We start from the raw sequence: 14,816 nt of genomic DNA, 5'->3' as shown, positions 1-14,816 counted from the left end.
AGATTTATTAAAAGTTCAATCAATATGAATCTTCTCTTGGAACTTGCCAGACTGTCTCCCTCATTCTTTACAAAGATGTCAGATGGACCCTGAAGTTTTGTTGGTGTCACGTGGATGACTCCAATATTCTCCAGATACCCAATTCTGACTCCAGGTTGACTGCTTAATTCATCTCTTTCTATCTTCGTAGTTCTCATGTTCATTGTATTGTTGTTTTATTTTCAACTTTGTTCTCATACCAACTCTATTAGGAATTTATAAGAATTACATAACTGGACAAAGGTTTAAATCTGACCTACCTACCTGAGGGCCACCTGATATGATTTTTCTGTCAATAATAGCTAACATTTATCGAGCATTTATTTTAAGGAAAGGGTAATGCCAAGCATTTCACAAAACACATTGTCTCCTTTAAATAACCACCTTTTACAGGTGGGGAAATTGAAGCTTATAGAGATTAAATAACTTGCTCAAGGTCATATACTACCCTGCCAAATTTGGGTTCAAACTCAGATCTAGCTTGAGAGCTTTGCCTCAAATACTGTACTGTTTGGCTTGATATATAGATGAAGTGTATTTGGTTGTAGACACCTAATGGGCAAGGTTTTGAAGTCATTGAATGCTCTAGAGGTTGTTTCCAAGTCTGAATCAAGCAAAAAATTACAGTGAGAAAATGAGGAAGAGAAAGCAGATGTTGGAGAAAGAGATTTGTCCTTTGTATAGCTCTTCCTTTGCTTTGAAGAAATCTCAAAAATTTTATCTGCTGAAACACTGAAGAGTGCGAGAGAATATTGTTTGTTAGAAACATTGTTTCAGTTAGAACCAATTTTACTTGATTTCACCAATTTCAGTTAGTTTTAAATCATTAGGATGTCTAAGTAAACTATTGATTTCTTCTGCAGGTCTAGTAAATGAGATTCCTCTGCTTTACCTTGCCAGCTTTAATGTTTGCATTCTTTTAAAATTAGCTTGTCCTTTATAAGTATGTGAATATTATATGCTAGCAATGTGCTGTTTATTAACAATGCCTGTTTCCACTCCTTTTTTAGGGTCCTGGTTGCTGTTCTGATCTTGCAGTTTCTTTTCACTATGTTGATTCTACAACTATGTATGAGTTAGAATACCTCGTTTATCATCTTCGTCCATATGGTTATTTATACAGATATCAACCTACCTTACCTGAAAATATACTAAAGGAAATTAGTCAAACAAACAAAAATGAAGATACAAAAGTGAAGTTAGGAAAGCCTTGAAAGAAAACCATGAATGAACAAAGGTAAAATGTCTAGCATTGCACTGAAGAAGGACTTCTGCATTTCTGACAAAGAACACTGGAATCCCAGTGAGGAATTCTAAGTGAACATTCCATATAGAAATGTTTCACATGAATGACTATAAACTGAAGCTTTAAATGAGCTGTGAAGTCTGTTAAAATGTGTTTTGATACAGTAATATATAAGTATATCTATATATATATGAAGAACTTGTGTTTTTAAAATGGTGGCCAGGTAGAAGAACTAGAAAAGAGATTTTGTTGCCTATTTTTGACCATCTGTATTATTGTCGCTGAGAAACTAAAATAGTTAAATTTGCTAACACTACACTGCATTATGTTAGTAATAAACAGATCTGCCTTAAAGAAAATTTTAGAAATGTTGCTCAGTGTTGTTAATACAGCTCAAGAATTTAGTTTATGTTTGCAGTATGATATAAATGATCCAACCCCCCTTACACACACACATAATTTTTGTCTAATGAAACTTTTGCTGTGATTATTTACAATTGGCAGTATTTCTTCCAGAAGAAGCTAAAGTAGGACTGGCACTTATCCTGAAGTGCATTAATAAAACCACACTTTAAAATTATCATGGGCCTTGACTATATTATATACTTGATTCTAATTAGTAATCTTTTATGGAATCTCTGTTGTCTCTTTTCTAAATATGTTTAGCCACTCTAGAATACCATTCTCCACTATTAATATTAATTTACTCAAAGCATTCATAGCATTCTGTAAACATATATTTTATAATATTTGCTCCCAAATTTACCCATTCTTAATTATGGGTAACTAATAATAAATTTAATGCTATTTGAGGATGTTTTTTTCATATCAGTGCCACTCTCAGGAATTACTAAGTAACATTTTAAATTGATTATTTTAAACTCTTTTCAACTACATAGTTATGGTTTCTTTCTCATCCTGTTGAGAGATGAAAACTTGTTTGTGCCTTTCATAACTTGTTTAAAGCAGAATTTTAAATTCATTTTTAGGATCTGAGGTGGCTATTAGTTACCCTGGCAAGAGTCTTTTGAATGCAAGATTTTGACGGGAAAAAATTAAAAACAATAGAAAATGCACAGTGCTTAAACAAAAATGTTATATATTGAAAGAGTAGTTACTTAATTTATAAATAACAGTCTGAAGGTTGATGCTGACTTACTATTTTGGAATACTTGTTTTGCCAATGGATAATTCTAACAATGCAGATTACCTAGTCAAGACTGTCATCAAAAACATTCACAAATGTTTCATTCTATTTTTAGTGACTCTCTGTTTAAAGAGTTTCTGAAAGGAAAGAAAATTATATTTATTATCTTTAGCAATACTGAGTATGTCATAATAGAATATTTTACAGACTTTCTATGAGATTTTTAATGGTACAAAAGATTTACATTTCCCTTATGTTTATCATTATGCCAATTTGACAGGGCTATCATGCCACTTACTCTGCTGTTTAGCTAAGTAATTTCTTTTTTTAAAGAAAGGAGTGCGATCTCAGCTCACTGCAACCTCTGCCTCCCGGGTTCAAGCGATTCTCCGGCCTCAGCCTCCAAGTAGCTGAGATTACAGGTGCATGCCACCATGCCCGGCCAATTTTTGTATTGTTATTAAAGATGGGGTTTTACCATGTTGGCCAGGCTGGTCTTGAACTCCTGACCTCAGGTGATCCACCCACCTCAGCCTCCCAAAGTGCTGGGATTACAGGCATGAGCCATAGAGCCCAGCTAGCTAAATAATTTCTATTTATTGTGCCAAAACATGTCAAAATCATGACCTCTTTGAAGGGTATATTTGAGAGGATGTTCATTTCATTGGCTAACCATGGATTACTCTCTCTATGTAGTAAAAATATACACCAGTTTTTTACCTATTATCATGGTAGTATGGCATTCATTTTATCCTTTGAACAACTCTTTACCATGGTGTGGACATGAATTTTCAGATGTGTTACTTGACTAGAAGTATAGTTTACTATAAATATCTAAAACCTTAAGATTTGCTCATAGGAAATGAATGTTGTGATGAATCCTGGGCTTTAGAGTCAGACTTGCTTGGGTTTAAATTCTTGCTCCAACACTTACTGTTTTTGTAACCTTGAGCAATTTTACTTAATCTCTCTGTGTCTCAGTTTCCTCATGTGTAAATTAGGGATGATAATACTACCTACCTCACAGGATTTTTATGAGGATTAAATAAATGTAATGTTCTTAGAACACTGTCTGTCCCAGAATAGGTAGCAATAAATAGAAGATTGTATTATTACTGTATTACCTTGGAGTATAAATACTGCATTTCAGTGAATGAAAAATTTGCTTTGACCAGATACTGAAGGAAATATTTCATACATTTCTTAATAAGTAATAGTATTTATCGAGTGCCTACTGTATGCTAGGTACTATGCTTAGATAATCTGTGTATAAATGTTAATCCTCAAAATTTGGGATAAGGAAACTGAGGCTCGGGAAATTAAAGTAATTTTGTCACTGTCACAAAGCTAGTAAGTAACAAGTAAGATTTATGTTCAAATCCTGTGTGTTCATTTGAACCATATCAGACTTGGGGTTAGTCATTTAGCATTATTTCCATTTTTATTTATATGATATGTGACATCTGATACATTGGCCAGTAATAGTCAAATTAACATAGCGAAAATGTCATAATGATTCTTAAACTGTGGTTCTCACACTTGCCTAGGGCGTTGTTAAAATGCAGATCTGAAGACCCCAATCTCAGAAATTTTAATTTAACCATGGTGTGGTCCCAACAAATAGCATCAACATCACCTGGGAACTTGTTGGAAATGCAGCCTCTCTCAGGGCCCCATTCTCAAATCTACTAAATCAGATACTCTAAGAGCAGCAGCAGGGGCTAGCAGTTGTGTTTAAGCAAACTCTGCAGGTGTCTTTCTCATCCTGGTTTGAGAACCACTACCCAACAACCTACATGATTTTGGTGCAAATAGTGTTTGAAACACGCTGAAGATTACTGCCCCATTACTAAGACATTTTTCAAAAAGCATGTTTTAAATCAGTGTAGTCCAGGATCATACTATATTAAATATAAATAAAGATAATTTAAATGGTCATTGAATCATTGATTTTTGTCAAATTTTAACTTCTCCAAAGTGACTAATATCAGGGCCCACAATAAAATCCATAATTCTCCAAGTTTAGCAATTTTATATTGAGGCAGGAAGGGTTCATTAAGTACTAATAAGTACTTCATAGAGCACATAAAACCAGACTTCATGATGATGATGTATTCACTGTCTTTTAGATTAAGATCTTCGTTATTTGGATAAATGATTTTAATATGGTTTCAAAACATAAGGCTTTTGATGTCTTATGTTCTCTAATAATGGTTTGCTTGTATTTTCTAGTGGAAAGTTCATAGATAAAGCAGATTTTTGTCCCAGTTTGTTTTCAAATACCGTAAATTTCAGAGGAGTTTTTCTTACTGTAATGAGATATGAAAATAAATCACTGATCAGCTTTTAATATTTTTTGAATGTGGAATTGGATTTGAGTATTACATTTGCTAAGTGGTTTTTTCACATTTTTTTCTTGAATATTAATTTTTCACTGCTTTGAGACTGTCAAATTATAGTTATTACCAGGTTGATGCACTATTGTACTTGAAAGAATCCCTTGACTGATTAAATTATATCTAGCATCTTATTTGCCATTTAAATTTTCAGTTCATTAGACTATTATTCTTTGACAGTTTCTGCTTGTATTTATTGCCTTTTTTATTTGCTTTATTACTAACTTCCATTTTCTAGTTACTCTTAAATGCTGCCTTCACAGGGTTAATTTGGCTGTTAATAGTGATTAGAATTTTTATTACTTAGTTGACAATTTTAAACCTACTGACTAGGTTTCCCTATGAGATTGAAAGTAAAAGTCTGTCTAAGAATAATGCCTGCTGGCTCTCAAGATACTTGCCCTACTTAAAATATCCATAATTTTAAAATAATTCTACATCTATAATTATTAAAGGAAGTAAAGTTATTTGGATTCTTCTACTCACCCTTTGCTCAAAAAAAAAAAAAAAAAAAAAAAAACTTATTTGCTTTATTTTTCTACTTTATAGTAGGCCTGACAGAAACATACTAAAGCAATCTGAGAGACAACCTGTGGTAGATTTTATGCTAAATGTTAATGTTACCTCTGTTGATTTAAAAAAAATATATGTTTATATATAAGAGTTGAAATAAAAATGTTAACACAGGCTGAAATAAGGAATTTTACAAATTCTCTGTAGAGAAACCAGCTGTAAGTTTTACAGTTGAATTGTGCTCTATTTCACACCCTTACCGCTCTTGTTTTCAGTTTATATTAGTTAAGTTTTAATAACTTTGCAGGGCCCTGCAAATTAGTAATCTACATGAAGTTTATTATTAGAGGGAAACTAATCTTACTGCTAAGCAGTGTGCTGTACTAGTGAATGTTTGTGTTTTGGAATTTAAAAATTATTTAAGGTAATTGTGTTATGAATGGTTTAAATATGTCTGGTGACTTGCTTATTTTAAGTGATCACCATTAAGTCAGAAAATGTATTTTTTAATGTTTCTTAAAGTGCCTTTTGAACATTTTTAAACAGCGGATTTAAATAATGCATAAAATAAATTGCCATGTTCAAAGTTGTTTCATCTGATTATTTTTGACCAATATAAAAGTTGTGAGATAAATGTTATCTTTTATGGGTAGTTGTGGGGTTATTTTTCTGTTTTACTGCAATATATATTATTTACTTTAAAGCAGCAAAATATTCCACCTCTGACTGAGAATAATATACCTTAAAAAAATTAGAAACACTGTGTAATCCAGGTAAGTGTGTCTGGATGGGTAGGGGTGCGGGCAGGGGAAATCTCATATATATTTAGAGAGAGACTGCTTCTCTGTTCCTTGGTGTATTTTGATCTGTTGAATACACTGATAAATTATTCAACAAATAATTGTGCCAAGCATCTGCTAGAAATACGGTGGTGAGCAAGACATAGTGGATGTCTGTTTTCATAGAACCTTAACTTTAGAGTTAGAAATAAGCTAGTAGATGGATAAACAAGGTATTTCAGAGAGTGGTATTAGGAAAATAAAAATATTATCCAAACAATTTTCTGGATGACGCATTAAGGAAGACTAGGAAGTAACATTTGAGCAGAGACTTGAATGTTGAATGACAGACATTTTATATACTTCAGAAGTTACTTTTATCTACTATGTAAAAACAAAAAAAAGTTTCCACCCTTGCTTAATCATGCTGTGGGTATATGTGAAGGCTCACTGAAATGTAATCTATATGCTAAAAAACTGTGTTTTTGAGCATACTTCATCCAGAGCTCTGGTCTATTGATAGTAGGTTTGTCTGGGAGTTTCAGGGTATGAATAAAAATAGACCTAGTATTTTATTTCTTCCTAGGCAAACAATTACAAATTCCATAAGGCCCTTGAGTCTAGCCTATTTGCCTTGATTTTTCAGTAATCTGCTACCCAATATGTTTATTAGCATGTGTGTGTGCACACAAGCATGCATACACAGTTATTTGGATTAGACAGCTTTAGAAAAGCTGAGGAGATAAATACCACTTCATACTACTTTAGTAGTAGAGTTGTATAATTTAATATATTCAGACAGCTAAATATTTTCCAACTAGCTGTACTGATAATTGATAAACCATTGGAAAGTAGATATATTTACCCAAATACGTACAATTAAACCTATTTTAATTTTCCAAAGGTATACTTCATAGTACTGGAAAGGATAGAAGATTCTTGCTGAATTTATCTCCTTGTTAAAGGGAAGGACTACAGAGCTCAAGATATTTTTCATCAAGTCTAATAATGCTGACAACATGGATTGTTCAAGAGAAATTTTTTTAGTGGTTAAGAATGAATGAACATTTAACAACTAAAGTTGAGTAAGCTCAGCAACATTGGCATTCTCCGGATACATCTGTATTAGTAAAACATAGAAGTGAACTTTGTTATGCTATGAGTTTATTACTGATTAACGCATTTTGTATTGCTGCCTAGAACCTAAAACTGTCTCTGTGTCGCATCATTTCTTCTACCAAACGTTCTAGTGTTTCTTGTATTGTTATTGATACTGCTTTTCTCCGGGACTAAAGATTTGTCCAGGGTATGATATACTTTCTTATATATTGGCTCTGTATAGTGCAGTTGAATACAGCAGCTTACTTTGAAATAAACAAAATACTCATTTAAAAAAAAAATGAGGTTCAATCCTAGAACTTAGGCTCTTTGGCTTTTCTAATGAATGCCTAGTGAAAGATTAACAGTACTTCTTCATTTCTAGAACTGCTGACTGATGTGCTGTCATGGAACTAATTTGGGTACAATGTCTTCTTAAAACTAATCAGGTTTTTACTTTTGTAGGCTTCAATTTTTTTCATAAAACTACCTAAACTGCATTATCTCCCTTTCTGTACCTATAACAGTAGAATCATACTTTTGATAGCATTTAGGTTGAATTTCATTTTTCATTAATTTTGTTGTCCAATTGTTAGATTGTGGAGAGGTGGTGAGAACATAGGTTTGGAAGAGAAGTAATATTCAACTTTTCCTTTAGTTCTACACATGACTGTCTTTCTTGTTTTTATACATTTTCGTGGGGTGTGGGTAGGTGAGTGTGGGTGTGTATATGTCAGAGACAGGAAGAAAAAGGGAGGTTATGATTATATTTTAATAACTGGAGTTTCTTTCTTTTCCTTTTTTTTTTTTTTTTTGAGACTGAGTCTCGCTCTGTTGCCAGGCTGGAGTGCAGTGGCACGATCTTGGCTCACTGCAACCTCCGCCTCCTGGATTCAAGCGATTCTCCTGCTCAGCCTCCCGAGTAGCTGGGATTACAGGCCCCTGCCACCATGCCTAGCTAATTTTTGCATTTTTAGTACAGACAGGGTTTCACCATGTTGGCCAGGGTGGTCTCAAACTCCTGACCTCAAGATCCACCCGCCTGGATCTCCCAAAGTGCTAGGATTACAGGTGTGAGCCACCACACCCAGCCAATAACTGAATTTTTAATGTAATTGAAGTAGTAAAACCACTGCATTTTCGTGTTGATTAGGTTTATATAATAGCAGCTTATTTATGAAGTGAAGGTAACTATGTGTTTAGAATAGTTGGCCACAGAGATAATTTCTGATTTTTAAAGTAATTTTTACAAACCTACTTGCCTGACTGAATTTCCCCCTTTTTTGGCCTTCAAATTTCTAGCTCTTGGAACCTTCTCCTACTCATCTCTCATTCCATGTTTTTTCTTTCTCCCTTTTTCTTCTCATTAGCAGCAGCAAGTCTTTAGTTTCTTAAGACTTTTATTGGCCCCCATTCTCTTTTTTCTTTTTTTAAATAGAGACAGGGTCTTGCTGTGTTGCCCAGGCTGGTCTTTGAACTGGTTGGCCTCCCAGAGTGTTGGGATTACATGCATGAGCCACCATACCTGGCTGCCTCTGTTTTCTATCAAGAAATGTGTTTAAGACTTTTTTAAATTATGTATCATTTGTGAACCTCAGTTCCCTCTCACCAGCTTGGAAGTTGCTGAAAGAAGGAAGAGAGAGAACTCAGAGAATTGATGCCAGCATTATTCTGCAGTTTCCTCTTTCTTAAGGAAATGTTTCCTTCTAGAACCTACTCAGTGAAAATATAGGTGCTTAAATACTTGAAAACCAGTAAGAATCTGCCCTCTTTTTTTTAAAACCCCAGTTGATGTTGTCTCTAGCAGAAATGGTGCTTGAGGTTATGAATGGCACTCATTATGGCAGGGGGAGCTCTTAGGAACAGAATCACAAGTATTTCTCACTTATTTGAAACAGTGAGGCAAAGGATTCTTTGCTTTGCTGGAGGTGAGGTTCAAACCACAGTGCAATATATAGATCAGAGTTATATAACAAAGGGATAGTTGTCATAGAAAGGTGGCACCTCTGTGTAGCAAACAAAAGAAAGCATGGCTTCTTCAGAAAGGGGTGCAGGAGGGAGCAGACATATAGAGGCACTAAGCTCCCTCACCTAGGTTTACAGACATGCAGTGTTACCTAATTTGATTTCAAATGGGCTTAGGTATATGGAGATAATTCATGAGGGGTAGAGGCCCCAGGGTTGATGCCTTCAACCACTTTATTAATAAAAAGATTCAAAGTCTCATAGCCATGCCCTAAAGATCAGTGACCCCAAGGAGATGTGTGTTGACTTCATTGGTTTGGATCTATCCATCCTTTTTAAGTAGAAAGCAAACTCTTGCTCTTGTTAAATATGAATCAGTGATCTAGGAACAAAATGGCTGGGACCCCTAACATAATAGAGCAGGTTAGGTGTTTTATCTTAAGAATTCTCAGAAGTGACCAGTGATAACCATAAAAAGGGAGACTGGAAAGTATGTTTCAAAGAATGAAACATCTCTTACGACAAAAGACAAAAATATTCATAGATTTGAATCTAGTTTAGTTTTGGGAGAAAAACTTACCTTTGTAGATAAAAGATTTCAGTGCTCAGTATTCAGGCAGTCCTCTCGCACATCTTAAAAATGGTCACTACAACCTGTTGAATAAAATGATTATACCTCAGATTATGTGACCGTCCACAGCCTGATCCTAGCATGTATATCCCTTTTTAAAGGAATCACCAAAACTATAAGCCTGATAACTATTAAAATGGAAACACAAAATTAAAGATAACACAGGCCATATAAGATAAAGGGAGAATTTAAAATAGAAAATAAATGACAGAATTAAGATCAAATATAGATATGATGTCAAGGATAAATGATTAACTTATAAATGTCTGAATATATAAAAACTGTTGGCAGTACCTTTGGGGAAGGGTACTAGGATTGGAAACAAATTCAGTAATTCACTATTCATTGTTTTCCTTTTTGAACTTTAAAAAAATCATGTTTATGTTGTCATAGTTTAGCTAACTAAAGTAGGGGAAAAAAGCTATTGGTCCTGGGTCCCTAGGGTTTTTACAACCAGTGGTAAAGAATGTCCACAGACATTCTTAAGCAGCAGTTGAGGTAAGCAGATGCACATGAACTGGAAGGATCTACAGCTGATTTGGGTTCTTTTATCTTGCCATAAGGAATTATTTTCTTCAATCAAGGCTATAAAGACTGCTGAACTAGTTCATAATGAGGGTAGATGAAAAGGTATCCATCTTAAAGAGTGGTAAATAAACAGTAGACCCATACAAAGGACCAGCAGCCTCATCTGGACCCATCTTAGCATCCTCCTCACCTACTCCAAGGGTGAAGAGTACTCAGAAGTTACTATTTATTCTCAAAGCCTGTGTCAGATTATTTTCATCTTTCTTAGATCTCTTCTGGCTTAAGTCCTACTCTTTTATTCATGGAAATAGAAGACAGTGAGCCCTTTCCCACATAAAAGTATAGAACTACTGATTTCTAGAGCTTAAAGATGTTCCAACCGCTTGTTTGAAAGATCCAGAAACAGATACAGAGATGTTAAAGTTTACAAAAATGACACAATTAATGCCAGACCTGGCAACAGAACTCAATTCTCCTGACTCCCAGGTTAGTAGTCTTTGTGCTAAATGGCAATTTCTTATCTTCCCTGAACAACCTGTGCTATGTACTTTTTTTTTTTTTTTTTTTTTTTGAGACGGAGTTTCGCTCTTGTTACCCAGGCTGGAGTGCAATGGCGCGATCTCGGCTCACCACAACCTCCGCCTCCTGGGCTCGGGCAATTCTCCTGCCTCAGCCTCCTGAGTAGCTGGGATTACAGGCACGCGCCACCATGCCCAGCTAATTTTTTGTATTTTTAGTAGAGACGGGGTTTCACCATGTTGACCAGGATGGTCTCGATCTCTCGACCTCGTGATCCACCCGCCTCGGCCTCCCAAAGTGCTGGGATTACAGGCGTGAGCCACCGCGCCCGGCCCTATGTACTTTTTTAAACACATTTTTTTGTGGGTACATAGTAGATACACATATTTATGGAGTACATGAGACACTTTGATACAGCTATGCAACAAGTAATCACTTCATGGAAAATGGGGTAACCATCCCCTTTGTGTTACAAACAATCCAATTATACTTTGTTATTTTTTAAATGTACAGTTATTATTGACTACAGTCACCCTATCGTACTGTCAAATACTAGGTCTTATTCTTTAGTTTTGTTTTTTCTTTGACCCATTATACTGCTGGATAGAACTCACATATTTGGTCCCTGCCTTTTCCCATCATTTACAAATAGATTCTAGGCACAATTGTAATAGTTGTCAGGCACTGGTATCAGGGATCATATCTGTCTTGTTTCCAATTGTGCCTAGGACATAATAGGAATATATTTTTTTAACAAAGCCACGCCCAGTGGTACATGCCTGTAGTCCTAGCTACCCAGGAGGCTGAAGCTCAGGCAAGTCCACCCTGGGCACTTAGCAAGATTCCATCTCTACAACAAAAAAAGTTTAAAAGATTACTATACATTATATGCATCAAAATATTACTCTCTTCCCCATAAATATGTGCAATTATTATATGTCAAATAAAAAGAAAGAAATGGTGAGTGCCCTCTCACTATGAAGAAAAGTTCTCAGGGTACTATATGCCCCCTACCTTCTTCTGTTTCATATTTATAGAGACCTCTAAACAAAATGCTTTTCTCATGGGCAAGGGGGGGCCCTAAACAGGTTTTCTACTTGAGGAAAATGTTGATTTGAACTCCACATATCATACACCATTAGGCAAAAAGCCTTGCATTTATATTGGAGAATATATCCAGAAAAAGAAGAAAACCTCAAGTGTGGGCAGAAGATTGTGTTTATCTGGTGTTAGGAAGGAAAGCTCAGGTTCCTTTTCCCTACAGTGACCATCAGACATTGCAAAGCACTGTCACTTGGTACACCTCAGTGCTCTTGGTTACTGAAACGGTAAGCGGGCCGCGATGGCAAAAAAGGTAGGGTCGTTCCTAACGCTGGGAAGGAGAAAACTAGTCACAAGATTTCTATCTTATTGGAAGAGGTTCCTAAAATCCAAGAAAAAGCAACAGCCCTCTTTTATTTCCTCCAGTCATTAATTCACCCATTCAACAAACTTTTACTGGGCTCATGGTCTGTCAAGTATAGAAGAGAAAGGAGGATGAAACCTGTGGTTAAGGCTTGCCTGAGGGATCTCACGTTTGAGTTGGAGGCTGACATGCCAGTGAACAAATAGCCTCCTCGGGACTATGATGCATCCTATGATACAGATATTTACAAAGAACTATAAGAGGACTGTATATTAAGTGTTTAGGAATCTGAGAAGTTTCAAAGAAATTGTGGCATTTGAACTAGATACTAAAGAATAAGGCTCAGGTACAACTTCATATGAAAGAGATGATATATTTACAAATTTGCCAAAGCCAGGTTAACTTCATTCTTCTAGAATTGCAGTTTTTTTCCAAGTGCAATCAGTGTACCACATTTTTCTGAGACCCAGAGCCATTTTCGTTCATTGGCATGTTTTTAGATTTATTTTTCAGTAACTCCAGCACCCCTAGTTTCCTTCCTCAGATCCTAAACAAATACATTCAAGTTGGGCTTTACTACATGGTTTGAAGATAATTTTTTCCTGTTAAAAATCTTTTTAAGTTTTTGTACAAAGGTAATATATGCACTTGATAAAACAATGAATATAAAATGAAAAGAAATAATCTACCACTGCCCCACCCAACAGTCCCTTTGTCCAGCCACAAACAGAAAATAACAGAACCTTTCCAATTATAAAATACTCCTTTCCAAACTACACACATCATTCTGCTCCTTGTTTTTCCTGCTTATCTGTTTAATAACTTAGAGGTAATCCTTTTTAATGGTTAACTAGATCTCTGTATGGATGTGCCATAATTTTTTAGCCATTCCTCTATTGATAATTGAGCAGGATTATAGACATTTGCTATTACAATTATTGCTGCACTGAACATCCTTGAAGTGATTGTGTGAGTATAGCCATAGGATAAGTTCCTAGCAAGGAATTGCTGAGTTAAAGAATGTATGCATTTCAATCTTCATAGATACTACCAAATTGCCTTCTTAAACTGAACTACCTTATACTACCACTTAACATTTACGAGTATATTTTCCTGACCCTTTTACCAAAATTTTTGATTATTAAACTTAGTTTTATCTGTCACTGCATTAATATCTGATAATTATGTTGATTTGTACTTAAGGTTTGAGTGACTTTTTTATACATTGGTAATTTGCATTTCGTCTTAGCCAATTGTTTTTTCTATTGAATTACTAGGATTTTAAACAATTTTTATAAACTCTTGGAATATTGGATTCTTTTATGTGTATTCGAACTATTATGATTATTTTGTACTTAAGTTATTTTCCTTTTTCCCCACACAAGCCAATTAACGGATCTTTTCTTAGGGCTATTGAATTGTGTGTCTTGCTCACACCAAGGTTATAAATAAATATGTTTTCCTCTCATAGTTTCATTTTTTCGTGTATTTTTGATCCCTCTGGAATTTTTGTATATGGAGTGAGGTAAGAAAATAAACTGGCTACCCATTTGTCATATTACACTTTATTATGATCCTTTCTTTCAACATTTATTTTAAATCACCATTACCATATGATATTTCAGTATCAGTTTGTGTGTTAACTCTATTCTGGTCTGCTTATCTGCCTGTTTCTTCTGCAGTACTACATTGTTTTAATGATTTCAGATTCATAACACTTAATAACTGACAGAATGAATTACATACTTAAACATTCTGTACAGACACTATAGTAGATTCTGCTACATATCATGGCATTTTGCCATGAATCCTTTCCAGCATTACTGGCAGGAATAGCCACGCTTAAAATATTCCCCTCATGATCCTGAGAGGTTTCCACGGTACAGTGTCATGTGTACCTAGAAACGGGTTGCCCTCTTGCCCATTCCTGGGCTGCCTCCTAGGGGACAGTGACTCCAGTTAACTTGCTGCTTCAGTGAACACTACCATTTTCTGTTGGTGACTTCTATCATCTTGTTTGGCCCTGGGGAAAAGACTTGTCTTCCTCTTTGTTGCCCACAGTACAGCAGAGACGAGACTTTCCTGACTGTTCCAGAATAAGGAAAGAAAGGGTCCAGATAATTCTTGATGGGAGCTGCAAAGCCCAAGGGAATCCTCTCACCACTTACCAGGCTAGTGCTCTGCCTTCTTTGCTACCTGTTTCCAGGTCACCAAAGGCAGCTCAGCTACCCGACTAGAAACGTTCAGTTATCAGCACTTCTTTAGAATTGGAGCCAAATTGATATCTGCACTAAAAGAAATGAGGAAGATTTCCCCTCACTGGAATCTAACACTGTCAACATCCTCCTCCCAAAATTCCTGCTGAATGAAGCTCTCCCCTGGGAAACTGACAGTGAAAACATTTACTCTTTTCAGTGGAAATTACATCTTTACTCAGAGAAATGTGGTCTGGATTTTGGATTTGTGTCCCCAATAAGAAAATTGCCTAATGATCTGGTATCAGTTAGTACAATCAGGCACTTCATATCTATGGGTTCCACATCCATGGAT

General features: G+C 35.4%; 1 protein-coding gene across 3 annotated transcripts in view; it reads left to right on the top strand.

Annotated features, from left to right (window-relative positions):
* The window catches only part of C1GALT1 (core 1 synthase, glycoprotein-N-acetylgalactosamine 3-beta-galactosyltransferase 1), a 57,361-nt gene extending 51,430 nt beyond the window's left edge, over positions 1-5,931 (top strand). For all 3 annotated transcript variants that reach the window (XM_012450757.2, XM_064380378.1, XM_012450758.2), the window contains exon 4: positions 1,050-5,931. In XM_012450757.2, the coding sequence (XP_012306180.2) occupies positions 1,050-1,253 (204 nt within the window). In that variant the 3' untranslated portion in view covers positions 1,254-5,931. The remainder of the gene's footprint in view (positions 1-1,049) is intronic.
* The last annotated feature ends 8,885 nt before the right edge of the window (positions 5,932-14,816 follow it).

Source organism: Aotus nancymaae, unplaced genomic scaffold (genome assembly GCF_030222135.1).
Source record: "Aotus nancymaae isolate 86718 unplaced genomic scaffold, 86718_ANA_hifiasm-v0.15.2.pri h1tg000025l, whole genome shotgun sequence".
In the NCBI taxonomy this organism is placed as follows: domain Eukaryota; kingdom Metazoa; phylum Chordata; class Mammalia; order Primates; family Aotidae; genus Aotus; species Aotus nancymaae.
This window is presented reverse-complemented; position numbering and strand designations above follow the sequence as displayed.